The 21497-nt window shown below is 45.1% G+C and overlaps 3 protein-coding genes across 3 annotated transcripts in view; all 3 read right to left on the reverse strand.

Annotated features, from left to right (window-relative positions):
- LOC143955179 (uncharacterized) overlaps positions 1 to 21497 on the reverse strand; it is a 103351-nt gene that overhangs the window by 66088 nt on the left and 15766 nt on the right. The gene's annotated exons all lie outside the window — the stretch shown is intronic.
- Positions 1 to 21497, reverse strand: part of LOC143956106 (uncharacterized) — a 38881-nt gene that overhangs the window by 3384 nt on the left and 14000 nt on the right. The window contains exon 4 of the mRNA XM_077466241.1: positions 11919 to 13094. Within this exon, the coding sequence (XP_077322367.1) occupies positions 11919 to 13094 (1176 nt within the window). The remainder of the gene's footprint in view (positions 1 to 11918; positions 13095 to 21497) is intronic.
- Positions 1442 to 3109, reverse strand: LOC143955399 (uncharacterized). The gene is made up of 5 exons (XM_077465454.1): positions 3062 to 3109; positions 2768 to 2927; positions 2554 to 2651; positions 2310 to 2450; positions 1442 to 1988 (listed from the first exon to the last, which is right to left on the reverse strand). The coding sequence occupies exons 1-5, from the start codon at positions 3107 to 3109 to the stop codon at positions 1839 to 1841; spliced, it is 597 nt and encodes a 198-aa protein (XP_077321580.1). The 3' UTR covers positions 1442 to 1838.

Consider the following 21497-nt stretch of genomic DNA (forward strand, 5'->3'; position numbering starts at 1 on the left):
GAGGCAGTCTCGCTGTAAGTCGTGCTGCCTCAGTGTGAACCGGACCTAACAGTCAACACTTTCACAGAGCTCTGGCATGGAACCGGGTACAACTGTAACATCAAAATATGGAAAAAAAAAAAACTTTCCTCCAAGATTTACAATGCTGGTGTCCTGGGGTGGCTCCACCCCTCCCCCATCAGTGTGGAGACAACCTAAGCTGTTAGTGCAATGCTTTATTAACCACTTCCCACCTGTCCTATAGCAGAATGACAACCAGAAAGTGGTTTTGTTATCCTGATTGGGCATCATATGACGTCCAGCAGGATAAGCTGCGGGGGGGGGGGGGGGGGGGGGGGTGGGCAGCACGGTGATCGTTGGTGTGGTGTGTCAGTCTGACACGCTGCATCTCCGATCTAGGTAAATAGCCTCTGATGTAGGCTCCTCGCCATGTGATCAGCTGTGTCCAATCACAGCGTAAACAGGAAGAGCCGTTTATCATCTTTTCCTACACTCGCACCGACAGACGTGAGAGGAGAGACGATCGGCTGCTCTCCTGACAGGGGGGGGTCTGTGCTGATTGATTATCAGTGCAGACCCCCTGGGGATGCCCACCCAAATTGTACATTATATTCTCCAGTTCTTCTTACACTGTAAAGTCCCTTCTCTTCCAAAGTAACACAGACGGTCGCTCTCAAACAATAGGTTCTTTAGTGCAATGGTTCTCAACCTCAGTCCTCAAGTACCCCCAATGGGCCATGTTTTGGGAACTTCCCTTAGATATATAGCTCTTATCAACCCTCTCTTGTTTTAGTGTGTTTAGTTTTATTTATTTACCTATTTATTTATGTATTTATTTATTTTTATATAACATCTATACTTTAATGTTATATTTTAATATTTTTGTTTTGTCAAATATTCTGTATTTGTTGTTATTTATTATTTCTAAAACAAATAAATCTTTTGAACGAGAAAATAGCTCTTATCAATACCATGTCATTGATATTGATTTAAAGCAGCTGTGCAAAGTAAAGGAAAACCTGTTGGGGGTACTTGAAGACTGAGGTTGAGAACCACTGCTTTAGTGACTAAAGTTATATTTACTGTTCTGTCCAGGTTCTACAGAAGTACATTTGAGCGATATACAGAATCACAATTGTATTTCCTCTCTCTAATAAAAATGTACCGGATTTGGCTGTTCCGCGTTGTTCATAACTTTTTATAACAACTTAGTTGCATCCCAGTAAATGGCATCAAAAGTCCAGTCCTTGGAACCAGTGCTGGGACAAGGTCTTCCAGTGCCCAGGGCAAAGATGCCAAACTGCACCCACTCCTCATTCATGATGTACAAGTTTAGGGGATCCTACACCGATCAGTCACTCCCTTGTCTAAATCCCTGTCACTATCACTACTCCTATCAGCCTTGTAACAGAAGTAGGGCGCCCCCATCCCTACAGTAAACCATTGAGCCCAGGGCAGCCACATCTACTGCCCACCCCTTGTCCCGGCTCTGCTTGGAATCCATCCAGGGGTCCCGCTAAGGGGAAACTCCACCACAAAGTTCAGTTCAGTTCTTTATAGTTTCCTCACTGATCACCTCCCATACAGGAACAGACCACGAGGTCCGATCCGGTTCAGAATCAGGAAGTGACACATGAAGGGGAAGGAACATCACAGCACCAAGTATTAACTCTTACCACACCACACATTAACACTTTAGTAGACAAACACATATTTAACCTTTTAGAACCTGCCTATAGGATGATGTGAAGATCTGATAATTATCTAACATTTTACACTACAATCCTTATACTTAGAAGTAAAATGAGACTTTGACCTGTTTTTTTCCACAATGTCTGTTACCTACCTGTGTCAAAAGGTAGAGAAATGTCCTCCTGTTCACTTTTCATAATCATCCCAACCTCCTCCGTGAATGGCTGATCACCCCCCACATACGTCTCTACTTCTTCTTCTTTAACCTCAGCTTTTATATTAATCCGTTCTTCACCCTACACCAAAAATAATAGAAAATGTCAATTGACAAATGACACGTCATTCAGTATGTTCTCTCCGCTGGAAGAACACAAGGATGAAGAGGACCCACGATGTGTCTGGGCTTAAGACCCACAGAGGAAAGGAATGTATATTAAAAAATAAAAATGAGGGTGAAAAATGTAGGGCACTCAAAGGAGCTAGAAACGGGGATGGGGGGGGGGGGGCGTAACAAAGGCTGCACTTCAGATGTTGAGGGAAAACAAGAGACGACACAGAAGAACGTCATCTCATAGCTTAGAATATATATTTAGGTCTAGATGTCCAGCTCCATCTACCTGATGATGGTGGGGGATGGTGTGATCTTCCTGTGTGGAATCCCGGGAATACGGAGGATCACCCTCCTCCATAGACTGCGGATCCCCGGACTTCTCTTCTTCTACTTTAACCTCAACTTTGATGTCTTTCAGTTGTTCACCCTAAACCCCAAATGTGATAAAACAGATTTATAAAAGGAAACAAGAGATATAATTAAAGAATGTTATTTTAAAATTTGAGTTATAATTGCTCAGTCCCACCTACCTGATGATGGTGGGGGATGGTGTGACCTTCCTGTGTGGAATCCCGGGAATACAGAGGACGGGGACATCTCTCTGGTGGGTTCCCATTACTGGATCCATCTGTAGGAAACACACATACTGACTGAATACATTGTTTCTATGTGTTTATCAGATGATGGGGGATCTAGGTGGAGCCTCCGTACTGCTTTCTCCTTTACAATAAAGTCTCCTCTTACCCGGTGATGTGAGGGGCGGCTGATTGTCCATCATGACGTCCTTGTAGAGATCCTTGTGTCCTTCTAAATAAATTAATATTATTACTTCCTCTGCTGCCAGTTCCAACAATGTTTTCTTTTTTACTTCTTCACAACTCACCCAGGATGTCTTTTTAGACCCCTACATCACTTCCTGTTTCTTACTTACATCACTTCCTGTTTCATCACTTCCTGTGCATCTATCGCTTCCTTTCTGCATCTGACATCACTTCCTCTCTAGCTGTGTTTTCACTTCCTGTGTCTGTACAATCACACTCTTCCTGTCTCTGTGTTCCACTCGATATAACAGGAAATGATCTCCATCTCTATATGTATTATGTGTCTGTTCTACAATCCAGCAACTCCAGATGCATAGTTGGACAAATAGCTCAATATTCACAAGGTATCTGGTTTATAATTCAGAGGCTCTGGTTTGACAGTTGGATAAATGGTTCTATATTTAGGATGTGTCTGGTCTATAAACCAGAGGCTCTGGATGGACAGTTGGATAAATGGTTCTATATTTAGGATGTGTCTGGTCTATAAACCAGAGGCTCTGGATGGACAGTTGGATAAATGGTTCTATATTTAGGATGTGTCTGGTCTATAAACCAGAGGCTCTGGATGGACAATTGGATAAATGGTTCTATATTTAGGATACATCTGGTCTATAAACCAGGGGCTCGATGGACAGATTTTCTGGTCTATAACCCACTTCATGCCTAAGGCCGCGGACTATCCGTCCAACTAAGTCCGTCAGACAGACAGTCCGTACTACTTTTAAATGAACGGACTTGACCACACACGATGAACAGACAGTCTGCTGAAAGCTTGCGCGATGACGTGTACAGCACGTACGACAGGACTAGAAATACGACGTCCAATACACTGCAATGCAACCTTCGGCCGTGTAAATCCTTTCTGAGCATGCGCCATACTTAGTCCGTCGAACTAGCCTACTCACGAGCGGACTGTCTGCTGAAACCAAGTTTGGACGGACAATATTACGGAAATTCGGAAAGACTTAGTCCGCCAGACTGTCCGCTGAAAAAGTCCGCTGAAGCCCACACACGAGCGGACTGTCCGCTGAAATGCGTTTCAGCGGACCAAGTTCCGTCAGACAGTCCGCCCGTGTGTACGCGGCCTAAGACTTTTCTGACATTTGTTGCTTACAAGTTAAAATCAGCATTTTTTGCTAGAAAATTACTTATAAACCCCAAATATATATATATTTTCTTTTTTTTTATTTAGCAGAGATCCTAGAGTAGGGTGGAGCCCGATGTTGGAGTCGCCCGTTCGTCAAATTGCAAATTTTATGGCTCAGGGGGACTAAGTCCATGCCCCACACTATGTTATATAGTGGCCATGTATAGTGTGTAGATAGAGATAGCTTGAGCTAGATTAGGCAGGCAGGTTAGTTCTGGCATTCAGGTAGTGTATTTGATGGCCGGAGAGCCTGGTTATTGTGTTTACACAATAGCCACCTTTTTTCACTCTCCCTCTCCACTATCCCTTTTCCACTTTTTATTTATTTTACTTTGTGTGTTGTGAGTCACGTTTTATGTTTGTCACTGCACGTTTGATGAGTGGGGTGTCGGTCCTCGGACCTATCCTGAAAGTCTTGTGAGAGGGTAGACATAGGCCTTCTGGCTTGGTTCGCCCTCTTTGGGGGGTCTTCCTTTGGGGGGAGCCCCTACTCTAGTACCTGGGTGGGTCTGTTTCGGCAGACCGTCCGGCTTCGGCTGGATGGGCCATGATTATGGTACCTTAGTCCCCGTCTGGAGCCTAACGCTCCGGGGGATCAGGCTTAGGTCCTTCCTAGTGGAGGACAGCAGACACCCGTGGCATGGTTTTGTGTTTCACTCTTTATGTGTGTGCACTTTTTTTTGGCACCGGGTGGAAGTTTTTTGGGTTGTTTTGCACGCCATAGGCTTTTTTCAATAGAAAAAAATAAATAAATTGATATATATAGGGCTTTTTTCAGGGGAAATTTGGTGGAACTCAGTTCCACCACCTCTAGCTCAAACCCTTGGGGTGGGCTGCTCATCACAATCACTTGTAAACACAGAAGTCCGGTTTCTATGTTTACAAGCAACAGCTCTGCACTCTGTGTGTAACCCCCCTGAACTCTGCACTCTGTATGTAATGCAACCCTGGTATTCAATGCCCATTTAAGACCCTCCTACTGTTCCTGAAATTTGACTGACCACACCCACTATGTGGTGTAATTTGGAGGGTGTGTGTGGGTGGAGGGGTTTTGATGGGTGAGTTCCAGCACCTATTGTTTGAGAAAAAAAACCCTGTGTATGTATGTATGTATGTATGTATATATATATATATATATATATATATCTTTTCACATGACAACACTGAAGAAATTACACTTTGCTATCATGTAAAGTAGTGAGTGTACAGCTTGTATATCAGTGTACATTTTCTGCCCCCTCAAACAAACTCAACACACAGCCATTAATGTCTAAACCGCTGGCAACAAAAGTGAGTACACCCCTAAGTCAAAATGTCCAAATTGGGCCCAATTTGCCATTTTCCCTCCCCGGTGTCATGTGACTCATTAATGTTCCAAGGTCTCAGGTGTGAATGGGGAGCAGGTGTGTTAAATTTGGTATTCTCACTCTCTCATACTGGTCACTGGAAGTTCAACATGGCACCTCTTGGCAAATAACTCTCTGAGGATCTGAAAAAAAGAATTGTTGCTCTACATAAAGAGGGCCTAGGCTATAAGAAGATTGCCAAGACCCTGAAACTGAGCTGAAGCACGGTGGCCAAGACCATACAGCAGTTTAACAGGACAGGTTCCACTCAGAACAGACCTCGCCATGGTCAGCCAAAGAAGTTGAGTGCACGTGCTCAGCGTCATATCCAGAGGTTGTCTTTGGGATGTATGAGTGCTGCCAGCATTGCTGTAGAGGTTGAAGGGATGGGAGGTCAGCCTGTCAGTGCTCAGTCCATACGCCGCACACTGCATCAAACTGATCTGTATGGCTGTCGTCCCAGAAGGAAGCCTCTTCTAAAGATGATGCACAAGAAAGCCCACAAACAGTTTGCTGAAGACAATCAGACTAAGGACATGGATTACTGGAACCATGTCCTGTGGTCTGATGAGACCAAGATAAACGTATTTGGGTCAGATGGTGTGAAGCGTGTGTGGGGGCAACCAGGTGAGGAGTACAAAGACAAGTGTGTCTTATCTACAGTCAAGCATGGTGGTGGGAGTGTCATGGTCTGGGGCTGCATGAGTGCTGCCAGCACTGGGGAGCTACAGATCATTGAGGGAACCATGAATGCCAACATGTACTGTGACATACTGAAGCAGAGCATGATCCCCTCCCTTCAGAGACTGGGCTGCAGGGCAGTATTCCAAAATGACAATGACCCCAAACACACCTCCAAAACGACCACTGCTAAAGACCTGAGGGTAAAGGTGATGGATTGGCCAAGCGTGTCTCTGGCTTTAACCCTATTGAGTAGAGGTCGACCGATATGGGTTTTTCTCTGGCCGATGCCGATATTTAGAAATCATGGCGGCCGATAGCCGATATATGATGCCGATTTTTTTGGGCCGATATGTTAGGCCGATTTTATTTATTTATTTATTTTTAATCCCCCTTGATCTAACACACCTTTCCCACTGGGGCGTTTTAAGGCGCTTTTGGGCTAAAAATAGCGCCTGTAAAATGGCTCCCCTGCAGTCTGTGTGAAAGACAGAGTGCTTTCACACTGAGGCGATGCGCTGGCAGGATCTTAAAAAAAAGTCCTGCAAGCAGCACGTTTGGAGTGGTGTATACCGCTCCTCCACCACTCCTGCCCATTGATATGAATGGGCACCACTGCCGAAGCGCATGCAATGCGATTTGGCAGCGGTGCTTCATGGGCGCATTTAACCTCTTCCTTGGCCGCTAGCTGGGTTATATGTGCCCCACTAGCAGCCAAATAGCACCGCTAAAATGATGGTAAAGAGCCGCTAAAACTTGCGTTTTACCATCAACGCCTGCCCGCTCCAGTGTGAAAGCAGTCTTCATAAGTGATACAGAAAATATCTTACATTTAAACATTTATTAAACAAAACAAACCTCCAATCAGTTTACTTGTATGTATGATTTAGATAAAAAAAAAAATATATATATATATATTAAATAAAAACAGGTAGTCAAAACTTTTGGACAAAAAAAAAAAAAAATGGGCTAACTTTACTGTTTTTATTTTATTTTTATTTTTTAAATGGTGTATTTTTTTCCCAAAAAAATGCATTTGAAAGACCTCTGTGCAAATGCCGTGTGACATAAAATATTGCAACAACCACTATTTTATTCCCTAGGATCTCTGCTAAAAAAATATATATAATTTTTGGGGGGTTTAAGTGATTTTCTGGCAGAAAATACAGGATTTTTACTTGTAAGCAACAAGTGTCAGAAAAGATTTAGTCTTTAAATGGTTAAACTGAGAACTTCTACACACAGAGATGACTTCATTCATTCAGAAGTGTAAACATTGCATCTTTCTGTTCTTTTCTTGGCAGTCTGCCCAGAGAGGAGGAAAGTGTTGCTATGACGACTCAGTCAACTTACACTGACTTCTTACAGAAGTCATTTCAAAGTCCCGCTGTAGTTCTAAATCGGCTTTTTATCAGCACAAATCGGCCGATGCCGATTATTTAAAAAACGGCAAATATCGGCCGATATATCGGTCGACCTCTACTATTGAGCATCTGTGGGGCATCCTCAAATGGAAGGTGGAGGAGCGCAAGGTCTCTAACATCCACCAGCTCCGTGATGTTATCGTGGAGGAGGGGAAGAGGACTCCAGTGACAACCTATATAGCTCTGGTGAACTCTTTGTCCAAGAGGGTTAAGGCAGTGCTGGAAAATAATGGTGGCCAATTGTGAGGCTAACAAGCTCTATTGTTATATAAATAAAGATTTCTCCCATTATCAACAAGTCTGCCTGTGGAGCTAAGCATGTTGGTCATGTCTGTTTACTTACGAGAAACAGGGTTGTACACAGATGCATTATACCAAAAGACTGAAAGGGCGCTTTATTAGGCGACATGGATTACGCACCGTGTATAGTGGAAGTTCCACAACAATGTATATACTCTGCATTTAGTGTAGACTAGATATTCAGTGTAGACTCTATATTCAGTCAGTGCAGACAGTGTAGTATATATAACACACTGGGGGTTATTTACGAAAGGCAAATCCACTTTGCACTACAAGTGCAAAGTGCACTTGAAAGTGCAGTCGCTCTCAATCTAAGGGGTAGATCTGAAATGAGGGGAAGCTCTGCTGATTTTATCATCCAATCATATGCAAGCTAAAATGTTTTTTTGTTTTTTTTCCTTGCATGTCCCCCTCGAATCTACAGCGACTGCACTTCCAAGTGCACTTGTAGTGCAAAGTGGATTTGCATTTCATAAATAACCCCCTAATGTATTGAGGTGGTTAAGGGGAACCATGCGCCAAAATGTAAAAAAATGGCATGGGGGTCCCCCCCAAAATCCATACCAGGCCCTCCAGGTCTGGTATGGGTTTTAAGGGGAACCCTGCACCATTTTTTTCTTTTTAAATGGTGTGGGGGTTAACCCAAAATCCATACCAGACCCTTATCCAAGCAAGCAGCCTGGCAGGCCAGGAAATGGGAGGTTGAAGAGCGAGCGCCCCCTCCCCCCCCACCTTAACCATACCAGGCCATTTACCCTCAACATGGGAAGGGTGCTTTGGAGTCACCCAAAAAGCACCTTGTCCCCATATTGATGCTGTTTGCCCTCAACAAGAGACAAATTGCTTACTGGTTGAACAGGCAGTGAGGTTTACAGAAGGCAGTGACCCATCAGGCTGGGAGGGTGGGAAATGGCTCCGGTGTGAAGCGGTGCAGTAGACCATGTTTAAGATGACAGCCATGGATAAAGTTGAAGCTTCTATGGCAATATCTGAGTGGATTGCAACAAGGGTGTCAGGAACCATGAATCAGACTGAGACAGGAAATGCAGTGAAAAAAAAAAAAATCACACCTTTAATGTAATAGAAAAAAATAGTACAGATCAGGAACATAATCAAAACATAAGCCAGGGTTCGGAAGCCAAAACCGGTAATCAGACAAGCTGGTAATCAGGAAGCCAGAGAGCAGCGTAGTCGGAAGCCAAAGATCAGGAACCAGAAGGGACGTCAGCCGGGCAAAGTCTTTAACAGGAACTCAGCAGAGACACTCAGGATATGTTAATGAAGGTGAAGGCATGAAAGACATGAACAAGGCAGTTTAAATAGCCAGACGGGGCTGGCTGTAGGCTGGACTGATGAGGCAGGTAATGGTAACCAGGTGAGCCACTGTGGAAACAATGAGTGGCTGGTAATTAACCGACAGCTGAGCAGCCTTGAGCACTGAGAAGAGCTTCTAGAAGCCCAGACCTGACAAAGGGAAGGTCTGTCTGAGAAAGAATGGGAGGATGTACTGGCCCCTTTCCTGACTGCAGATCCTCAACTGGCATATTGTGATTTGGTCTCAGAGTCAGCATGGGACTATACTAGGGTTGTCACCTCATCCCTTTAAACCTGAACACATATGAATTACACAGGTTCTGAGGCTAATTTAATGCAAATAAGGCACCAAGTGAGTTTAATTACCTCCCTAATCAGCCACAGAACATGTGTCATTAATATGTGTTCCGTTTTAAAGGGATGAGGTGACAACCCTAGATTATACATTGGTAAAGGCAGAAATACTAGCCAGGCTGGGAGTGAGTGTGTCATGGTTATGCAGTAATCTTCCTCTATCTTCTTGTTTCTCCTCTTGTGTTCAGACTAAGAAGCCAGCCACGTCCACCTGGTGGTTTTTATAACCTCTCCTCTAAGCATGGCTCCACCCAAGGCCCTATCAGGGAACCCTATATTAACCTGTGCACTACAAGCCAGCTGGGCTGATCAACCATTGTGTATTCACTGTGTGTTTGGCTTCCTGCTTGCCGTGTGCTCTATGTTTGGCTCTGTTACTGACCTTGGCGTGTTCTCGACTATTCCTGTCTGCTCGTGACCCTGACCCTTTGGCATGTCCCAGACTAACTCTGTCTGCCTGTGACCCTGAACCATGGCATGTACTCTGTTGTTCCCGTCTGCTAGTTGCCCTGATCTCTGCCTTATCCCTTTACTATCCCTGTTGTTCCAGCTTGCTGTTTCCTTCTCCTGTAGTCTACCGTGAGCGTTAGGCTGTGAGACCCTAGGGGCCGCGACCTGGAGCCAGACTGCAGCGCAGTCCATTCTCACCACTAGGGGCTCTGGTGAACACCTGCTGGCTCTTAGCCCCTGTATACATGGTCGGAGATTTCGACAACCAAATCCGTCGGATCTTGTCCGAAACTGTTGCATACACACAGACGGACAAAGTTGTCGAAAAATCCGATCATTCAGAACGTGATGACGTAATTTCGTTACGATGGGACTACGTTCAGGCTAGTAGCCAAGGAAGTAGGAATTTGATCTGAGCATGCGTGGCACTTTGTCCGATCAAAATTCTCTACACATGATCGGAGTATGTCCTGTTGGACCAGTTTGTCGGAAAATATTTCCAGCAAGTTGGAAAATTGGGTCCGTCGGATATTCCGACGGAAACAGTCCGATGCATACCACACACAGTCGGATTATCCGACAGACCGGTCCGATAGGACACATTCTGACGGAATCTCCATCCGTGTGTACAAGGGCTAAGACTCTGCGCCCCGGGGAATCTATGCTCTAGCTCCAACTGGGATCTGTGTTAATGATCCAGTAGACCTGCTTCCTGCACCTCCCTGGGTACAATCCTCAGCAGTCAGTCCTAAGGACCACTTCCGATTCCTACGGAGTGCATCGGTCACCTGGTTTCAGGTGACCTGACAGAGTGTTGCTTTGAGGACGAGCCGAGTTCATGGCTGGGGCTTTGACAGGGCTAAGCCTGCCTGTGCGCAGCTGTATAATCTAATGCAGGGGGTCTCCAAACTTTTCAAACAAAGGGCCAGTTTTATTGTCCAACAGACTTTAGGGGGGCCGAATTGTGGCCGGCAGGAACAGTTCCCAGGCCCGGCATCAGTGAGAATAAATATGAGCTCGGGGGTTGGTGGTCAATAGGAGGAGGAGTACTGCCCCTATTAGTAGGAGGAATAGAATCCCATGATTGGTATTGGTGGAAGAAATAGTACCTCATTGTTGGTGTCAGTGGGAGGAACAGTCCCCCAAGGGCTGGAGAAAGGCTAGCAAAGGGCAACATTTTTGCCTCGGGCCACAGTTTGGAGGCACTTGTTCCTGGAGGTCAGGACTCTGTGCAGGCCAGTAAAGTTCCTCCACCTCAAACTTGCTCATTTATGTCTTTATGGACCTTGCTTGTGCACTGGTCCAAATCATTTGGTGGAGGGGGGATTATGGCGTTTGGTTGTTTTTCAGAGGTTGGACTTGGCTCCTTAGTTCCAGTGAAGGGAACTCTGAAGACATCAGCATACCAAGACATTTTGGACAATTTCATGTTCCCAACGTTGTGGGAACAGTTTGGGGATGGCCCCTTCCTGTTCCAACAAGACTGCGCACCAATGCACAAAGCAAGGTCCATAAAGACATGGATGAGTGGGTTTGGGGTAGAGGAACTTGACTGGCCTGTGCAGAGTCCTGACCTCAACCCAACAGAACACCTTTGGGATGAATTAGAGCGGAGATTGTGAGCCAGGCCTTCTCGTTCAACACCAGTGCCTGACCTCACAAATGCTCTTCTGGAAGAATGATCAAACATTCCCATAGACACCCTCCTAAACCTTGTGGACGGCCTTCCCAGAAGAGGTGAAGCTGTTATAGCTGCAAAGGGAGGGCCAACTCAATATTGAACAGACATCCACCAGCCTCTCTGACCAGCTGCTTAATAAACAAGTACCCGCCCTCTACTATTAACCCGCTCCTAAACCTGCACCAGGCTGACTCGTCTACAACAGAGCTCTTCATACTATGACCCTCCAGTTGTTCAGGAACTACAATTCCCACCATGCCTAGTCATGTCTGTGAATGTCAGAGTATTACAATGCCTCATGGGACGTGTAGTTCTGCAACAGCTGGAGGACCGAAGTGTGGAGATCCCTGATCTACAACATCAATAAGGAAGCTCACTCCTATGAATTCTCTGGTGTTGTAAAAGGTTTCCTTTCCTAGTGAAAGATTTCCCGCACTCTGAACATGAATAAGGACGCTCACCTATGTGAATTCTCTGATGTTTAACAAGATGTCCTTTCTGAGTGTAACATTTCCCGCACTTTGAACAGCAATAAGGACGTTCACCTGTGTGAGTTCTCTGATGTTCAACAAGGTGTCTTTTATTAGCAAAAGATTTCCCGCACTCTGAACACAAATGAGGACGCTCACCTATGTGAATTCTCTGATGTGTAACAAGGACTCCTTTCTGAGTGAATGATTTCCCGCACATTGAGCAGCAATAAGGACGTTCACCTGTGTGAATTCTCTCATGTTCAACAAGGTGTCTTTTATCAGAAAAAGATTTCCCGCACCCTGAACATAAATAAGGATGCACACCTATGTGAATTCTCTGATGTGTAACAAGGACTCCTTTCTGAGTAAATGATTTCCCGCACTCTGAACATGAATAAGGACGCTCACCTGTGTGAATTCTCTGATGTTCAACAAGGTGTCTTTTATCAGAAAGAGATTTCCCGCACTCTGAACATAAATAAGGATGCTCACCTATGTGAATTCTCTGATGTGTAACAAGGTCTCTTTTCTGAGTAAATAATTTCCCGCACTCTGAACACGAATAAGGACTCTCACCTGTGTGAATTCTTTGATGAGAAACAAGGCCTCTTTTCTGAATGAAAGATTTTCCACACTCTGAACATGAATAAGGACGCTCGTCCATGTGAATTCTCTGGTGTCTAACAAGATAAGCTTTTTCACTGAAAGATTTCCCGCACTCTGAACATGAATAGGGACGCTCCCCTGTGTGAATTCTCTGATGTTTAACAAGGACTCCTTTCTGAGTAAATGATTTCTCGCACTTTGAACATGAATAAGGACGTTCACCTGTGTGAATTCTTTGATGTGTAACAAGGTCTCTTTTCTCAATGAAAGATTTCACGCACTCCGAACATGAATAGGGACGCTCATCCATGTGAATTCTCTGATGTCTAACAAGATAATCTTTTTCACTGAAGGTTTTCCCGCAATCTGAACATGAATAAGGACGCTCACCCGTGTGAAGTTTCTGGTGTCTATCAAGATTATCTTTCCGAGAGAAATACTTCCCGCACTCTGAACACGAATAAGGACGTTCTCCTGTGTGGACTCTCTTGTGCTGAATAAGTTTTCCGTTCTGAGTGAAACATTTCCCGCACTCCGAACATGAGAACGGATTTCTTCCTCGGTGAGCTCCTTCATGGGGTGAGGAAGTTTCCTCGGGATTAGAAGGATCTGTTGATGGATCTGCAGTGTGAGATCTTACATGGATATTTCCAATCATAGTATGTGATTGATGAGAAGATTCCCCCTGATCAGAGGGATCCATTGATGTCTCCGGACAGGAAGGTCTGTGATGTATATTTTGTGTATTTGGATTTCCTCCTGGAGGATCCTGTGTGATGACATTATCTTCTGACTTACAATCAGCAGATAATAGAAGACGTCTCTCCGAGGAATTCCTGACATCACATCCATCTGTTGGAAAGAAGTAAAAAAAATAGAATAAATCTCAGTAGATGACAAATAACTGGAGTTTTAGCTCTACCTTGTGGATAAACACACTATACTCTTGCGCTAATAAGCGCCCATTTCGTCGAATGGTATAATGCATGTTACTTAACCCAGGCCTCTTCTCTTCCCCAGTAAACAGACATAGTCACCTCTCTGATGTTGTTAGCTCCATCGCTCAAACCATTTGCCCTCCTTCCTCCCTGGGAGCCACCTTTATTCATATAAACAATGGAAATCACATACAGGAAGCCCTGCCTCCAACAGCCAATCGCCTCCTACACAGGATGTGACCTCACAGGATATGACCAAACAAGGATGTGACAACACAGGATGTGACTTCACAGGATATGACCAAACAAGGATGTGACAACACATGATGTGTCAACACAGCAAAAATGAATTTATACAACAACCAATGAAACAATGACTACAATCCCTCCTGATGGGAGATTATCTGCAGGTATATGCTCATGGCACCATAAATAAGTTGATCAGGCATACAGGGGTGACACGAGCGCGCATCCGCTAAACCGATAATGTCTTTGCAGAGCGAACCCCCCTCCCCCCCCGAGGAATGTCTATGTATCGCACAGGGGCCCTTTCGCCGGCAGACGTATCCTCACTCCGCAAACACCTCTCTCCAAACAACAGGAAATTTTCCACTACCTAACGGATCTCAACCAGCGTCAGTCTGCCCTTTAGAGCGGGTTGTGGGAGAACTAACACTGGGAGACACTGTGACAATACATATTAAAGCGGAGGTCCACCCTAAAGTGGAGCTTCCGCTCATTGGAACGCTCCCCCCCCTCCGGCGCCACAATTGGCACCTTTCAGGGGGGAGGTGGGTGCAGGTACCTGTACAGTACAGGTATCTGCACCCACTTCCGGTGTATATTCTGCAGAAGGTACGCCCCTTTCCACAGAATCTACACCCCTTTCCGAAGGTCCCCCGCTGCCTGCTGGGAAACACACGGATCCCAGAGACAGTGGGGACCATCCTTATTGCGCAGCGCGACTCGCGCATGCGCAGTAGGGAACCGGGAAATTAAGCCGAAAGGCTCCACTTCCTGATTCCCACACCCAAGATGGCGGCGGCAGCACCCGAGAGACGATCGAGAGATCGGCTTCAGGTGCTGACATTGCGGGCGCGCTGGGCGGGTAAGTGTCATGATTTTAAAAGTCAGCAGCTGCAGTATTTGTAGCTGCTGGCTTTTAAAAAAAAACAAAAAACGGCGGACTCCCGCTTTAAAATACATCTTCATAAAATTTCCGACAACAACTTCCCCGTCGGTGGAATAAGTGGAAATGCCGATCTCACAGCTGGGCTCCTGTTCTCCCTCCAAAATCAACCAGAAAAGTCTTCACACCGAGTCCATATATCATCTGCTAATTCTATAATAATAAACAGCTATGACTGAGGCTTCATTATCCAAAACGCGTTAGTGGATTGTTATTACATCGGATTGCCTGGATTTTATATTATGAAGAGTTTGCAGATCATATATGGACTCAGCAAGAAAAAAAAAGGTCACTTTGGTCTAACAGTCACTTTCACAGAGCTCTGGCATGGAACCGGGTACAACTGTAACATCAAAATATGAAAACTTCCTCCAAGATTTACAATGCTGGTGTCCTGGGGTGGCTCCATCCCTCCCCCATCAGTGTGGAGGCACCCCTAAGCTATTAGTGCAATGGTTTATTAACCACTTCCCACTCGCAATATAGCAGAATGACGACCGGAAAGTGGTTTAGTTATCCTGACTGGGCATCATAAGGCGTCCAGCAGGATAAGCTGCAGGGGGTGGGCAGCACGGTGATCATTGGTGTGGTGTGTCAGTCTGACACGCTGCATCTCCGATCTAGGTAAATAGCCTCTGACGTAGGCTCTTTACCATGTGATCAGCTGTGTCCAATCACAGCGTAACCAGGAAGAGCTTTTTATCCTCTTTTCCTACACTCGCACCGACAGACATGAAAGGAAAGACGATCGGCTGCTCTCCTGACAGGGGGGGTCTGTGCTGATTGATTATCAATGCAGACCCCCTGAGGATGCCCACCTGAATTGTTCATTATATTCCCCAGTTCTCCCCAATACACTGTCAAGTCCCTTCTATTCCAAAGTAACTCAGACGGTCGCTTTTAAACAATAGGTTCTTTAGTGCAATGGTTCTCAACATCAGTCCTCAAGTACCCCCAACGGGCCATGTTTTGGGAACTTCCCTTAGATAAAATAGCTCTTATCAATACCATGTCATTGATATTGATTTACAGCCCGTTCACACCTGAACGTTTTGTAGCCCTACGCCTGAAGCTACAAAACGCTGGAGGGGAAAAAATCCATTATTCTCAATGGAGATGGTTCACATCTCCACTCCATGTCGCCTGAAGCCCTACACCTGAAGCTCAAACAAGTTCCGGACCCTTTTTTGTCGCGCGAATTGGGCTGATTTGGGCGTTTTCATTCCCATAGAAACTAATGGAAACGCTCGATTCGAGCGTTTAGCGTGACAACGAGCGTTTCTACGGGCGTTTTGACGCTGTATCTACTCAAGAAAAAATAAGCAGATGAAAAATATTTTTCCTATTGGCTGAAAAAAAAACGCCGAAGTTAAAAAAACGCTCGTTGTCGCGCGTTGTAGTGTGACAAAACGCTCGTTGTCGCGCGACAAAACGCCGGTAAAAACGTTCAAACACGCTACGCTCAGGTGTGAATGCAGCCTTAAAGCAGCTGTGCAAAGTAAAGGAAAACTTGTTGGGGGTACTTGAGGACTGAGGTTGAGAACCACTGCTTTAGTGAATAAAGTTATATTTACTGTTCTGTCCAGGTTCTACAGAAGTACACTTGAGCGATATACAGAATCACAATTGCATTTCCTCTCTCTCTCTAATAACAATGTACTCAGGGCCGTCTTTAATATTGATTGGACCCTGGGCAAAACTTTGCTTTGGCCCCCACCTCATACAGTTTCGCTCTCCACCTGCTCTGGGACATACAATAAATAGCAGCTAGACACAAAATCAGTTTAATGAATCAGATAAGGCAGCTATTGCGATTGGTTGCCAGAGGTTACAGTATATCATTGCCACTCACTGACTGGTTTCTAGAGGTTACAGCACACATTACGGTTCACTGATTAGTTGTTAGAGGTTACAGCACATGATTTCTGCTTGTTAATTGGTTGCTAGAGATTACTGTGGCTATGACCTCAGGGGGGCATCATATACATATCAATGCTGCTGGCTGCTGCTATTTACATATGAATGCCGGTAATTTACATGTAAACACAGGGTCTGCAGGTGAGTCATCTGTACACAACAATAGGGCAGAACTGGGCAGCATTAGTAGCAGCACTTCACACTGAGATATTGGGACACAGCACAGGACTAAAACCTCAAAGGATGCGGGAATTTAAACCAGGATAGTTGGCAAGTATGAGGCAGCTGCCTTGGGCCCCACAACAATGACAGGGCCCAGGGCAGCTGCCCCTTTTGCCCTGCCTTAAAAACGGCCCTGAATGTACTGGATTTGGCTGTGCGGCATTGTTCATAACTTTTATAGCTTATTTGCACCCCAGTAAATGGCATCAAAAGTCCAGTCCTTGGAACCAGTGCTGGGACAAGGTCTTCCAGTGCCCAGGGCAAAGATGCCAAACTGCACTCACTCCCTATTTATGATGTGCAAGTTTAGGGGATCCTACACCACAGTCACTCCCTTGTCTAAATCACTGTCGCTATCAGTGTTGGTCATCTTACTTTAAAAAAGTAATTAGTTAAGTTACAAATTACTTCTCCCAAAAAGTAATTGCGTTAGTAACTCGGTTACTACATTGGAAGATTAATTAGTTACCCAGCAAAGTAACTGTGATTTTTTTTTTATATTCTATAGACGGGACTAGCGAAGGAAGTGAATGTCGCCGCCTCCATCGGCGAGATTGGCACCTCGCGAGCCCCATCGCTTGATATGGATTTAAAGGGGAACCCCTATGCCGAAAAAAAAGGTGTGGGGGTCCCCCAAAGTCCATAGCAGACCCTTATCCAAGCATGCAGCCCGGCCGGTCAGGAAAGGTGGTGGAAACGAGCGAGCACCCCCCCCCCCCCCCCGAACCATACCAGGCCACGTGCCCTCAACATGATGCAGTGCTTTGGGCAAGGGGGGACCCTGCGGCTCCCCCACCCCAAAGCACCTTGTCCCCATGTTGATGAGGAAAAGGGCCTCTTCCCGACAACCCTGGTCGTTGGTTGTCGGGGTCTGCGGGCAGGGGGTTTATCAGAATCTGGGAGCCCCCTTTAATAAGGGGCCCCCCAGATTCCGGCCCCCTACCCTATGTGAATGAGTATGGGGTACGATGTACCCCTACCCATCCACCTGGGGAAAAAAGTGTTAATAAAAAAAAACACAACACAAGTTTTTAAGGTACTTTATTAGACAGCTCCGGGGGTCTTCTTTCCCGACTTCAGGGGTCTTCTCGCCGGGCTCCTCCGCTATCTTCTGCTCTTTCCCCCTTTAAATCCATACCAGGCGACGGGGTTCGCGGGGTGTCAAGCTCGCCAATGGAGGCGACGACATTCACTTCCTTAGCTAGTCCCGTCTACCTGGTCCCGGGCGGTAGATGTAATTGCAGTAATGCTGCCCAAGTAATGGGAACGGCGTTACCATGTGGGGAAGAGTAAATCAGTTAGATTACTCGTTACCCTCTAAAGTAACTGTGTTAAGTAACTCTGTTTATTTGAACTGAGTTACTTACATCACTGGTCGCTATCACTACTCCTATCAGCCTTGTAATAGAAGGAAGGCACCCCCTTCCCTCCCTACAGTAAACCACTGTGCCCAGGGCAGCCACATCCCCTGCGCACCCCTTGTCCCGGCCCTTCTTGGAACTCATCCAGGGGTCCCGCTCAGGGGAAACTCCACCACAAAGTTCAGTTCAGCTCTTTACAGTTTGCTCACTGATCACCTCCCATTCAGGAATAGACTACGAGGTCCGATCCGGTTCAGAATCGGGAAGTGGCACATGCAGGGGAAAGAAAATCACAGCACCAAGTGTTAACTCTTACCACACCACACATTAACCCTTTAGTAGGCAAACAAATATTTTACCTTTTAGAACCTGCCTATTATTATTATTCAGGATTTATATAGCGCCAACACTTTACGCAGAGCTTTACCATATAAAAAGGAGAGAATACAGTTACAATACAATAAAATACAAGAGGATTAAGAGGGCCCTGCTCAGAAGAGTTTACAATTTAAAAGGGTGGGGCAGGTGGTACAAAAGGATAAACTGTGGGGAATAAACTGATAGAAGTGGTAGGAGATTAGTTGGAGACATAATAGGCTTCCCCGAAGAGATGAGTTTTCAGGAATCGCCTGAAGGTAGCAAGAGTAGGGGATAGCCGGACCAGTGGAGGCAGCGAGTTCCAGAGGATGGAAGAGCCTATAGGATGATGTGAAGATCTGATAACTATCTAACATTTTTTTTACACTACAATCCTTATACTTAGAAGAAAAATGACACTTTGACCTTTTTTTTTCCACAATGTCTGTTACCTACCTATGTCGAAAGGTAGAGAAATGTCCTCCTGTTCACTTTTCATAATCATCCCGACCTCCTCCATGAATGGCTGATCACCCCCCACATACGTCTCTACTTCTTCTTCTTTAACCTCAGATTTTATATTAATTTGTTCTTCACCCTACACCAAAAATAATAGAAAATATCTATTAAAGTCAACTCAAGGGAGACATAAAGGACACAAATGACACGTCATTCAGTATGTTCCCTCCGTGAAGAACACAAAGATGAAGATGACCCATGATGACATCTTTCTGGGCTTAAGACCCACAGAGGAAAGGAATGTATATTCAAAATTTAAAATGGGGGTGAAAAACGTAGGGCGCTCAAAGTAGCTAGAAACGGGGAGGGGGAGGGAGGGGGGGTGTGGGTAACAAAGGCTGCACTTCAGATGTTGAAGGAAAACAAAAGACTACACAGAAGAACGTCATCTCATGGCTTAGAATATATATTTAGGTCTAGATGCCCAGCCCCACCTACCTGATGATGGTGAGGGATGATGTGATCCTCCTGTATGGAATACCAGGAATACAGAGGAGGGGGAAATCTCTCACCCTAAACCCCAAAGATGAAAGAACAATATATAAATAGAGCAAGAGATTTAATAGAAAAATATAATCTCATAGCTTAGAATACTTTTATGTTGCAATTACTCAATCCCGTCCCACCTACCTGATGATGGTGGGGGATGGTGTGATCTTCCTGTGTGGAATCCCGGGAATACAGAGGACCTCCCTCCTCCATAGACTGCGGATCCCCGGACTTCTCTTCTTTTTCTACTTTAACCTCAACTTTGATGTCTTTCAGTTGTTCACCCTAAACCCCAAATATGATAATACGAATTTATAAAAGGAAACAAGATATGAAATAAATAAATGTTATTTTGAAGCGTAATACTCAACATATTTGAGTTATAATTACTTAGTCCCACCTACCTGATGATGGTGGGGGATGGTGTGATCGTCCTGTGTGGAATCCCGGGAATACAGAGGACGGGGACATCTCTCTGGTGGGTTCCCATTACTGGATCCATCTGTAGGAAACACACACACTGACTGAATACATTGTTTCTATGTGTTTATCAGATGATGGGGGATCTAGGTGGAGCCTCCGTACTGCTCTCTCCTTTACAATAAAGTCTCCTCTTACCCGGTGATGTGAGGGGCGGCTGATTCTCCATCATGACGTCCTTGTGTCTTCTAAATAAATTAATATTATTACTTCCTCTGCTGTCAGTTCCAACAATGTTTTCTTTTTTTACTTCCTCACAACTCACCCCTCACTCAGGATGTCCTTTTTGACCCGTACATCACTTCCTGTTCCATCACTTCCTGTGCCTCTATCACTTCCTGTCTGCACCTGACATCACTTCCTCTCCAGCTGTGTTTCCACTTCCTGTGCCTGTACGATCACGCTCTTCATGTCTCTGCGTGCCATTCGATATAGTAGTATATTTATTATGTGTCTGTTCTACAGTCCAGCTACTCCAGATGCATAGTTGGATAAATAGCTCAATATTCACAATGTATCTGGTCTATAAACCAGAGGCTCTGGATGGACAGTTGGATAAATGGTTCTATATTTAGGATGTATCTGGTCTACAAACAAGAGGCTCTGGATGGACAGATTTTCTGGTCTATAACCCCTTCATGCCTAAACCTTTTCTGACATTTGTTGCTTACAAATGAAAATCAGTATCTTTTGCTTGAAAATGACTTATAAGTCCCAAATATTATATATACCGTGTCTTGCAAAACTATTCACCCCCTTGGCTTTTTACCTATTTTGTTACATTACAGCCTTTATTTTTTTTTAATCTGAATTATATGTGATGGATCAGAAAACAATAGTCTACATTTGTGAAGTAAAATTCATACCAGACCCTTATCCTAGCAAGCAGCTATGGCAGGCCAGGAAAGGGGGGGCAAGCGAGCGCCATTCCCCCTCCTGAACCATACCAGGCTGCTTGCTCTAAACATGGGAAGGGTGCTTTGGCCTCATCCACACAACCCTTGCCCGGGGGTTGTGGGTGTCTCTGGGTTCTCCCATTCACCAAAAAAGTAAAAACGATAGGAGACAGTTTCATGCCCTGTACACACAGTCGGACATTCCGACAACAAAATCCATGGGATTTTTTCCGACGGATTTTTTCCGAGGGAAACTTGTCTTGCATACACACAGTCGCACAAAGTTGTCGGAAAATCCGATCGTTCAGAGCGAAGTGACGTACAACGGGACTATAAAGAGAACAGTATCCAATAGCTTTTGTCTCATAATTTATTCTAGGCATGCGTGGCACTTTGTCCGTCGGAATTGTATATACACGATTGGAATTGAAACGATCAGATTTTGTTGTCAGAAAATTTTAGATCCTGCTCTCAAACCTCGTGTGTCAGAAATTCCAACGGAAAAAGTC

This window comes from Lithobates pipiens, unplaced genomic scaffold (assembly GCF_037356315.1).
Source record: "Lithobates pipiens isolate NorthernLeopardFrog02 unplaced genomic scaffold, aLitPip1_a1.2 Scaffold_35, whole genome shotgun sequence".
Classification (NCBI taxonomy): Eukaryota; Metazoa; Chordata; class Amphibia; order Anura; family Ranidae; genus Lithobates; species Lithobates pipiens.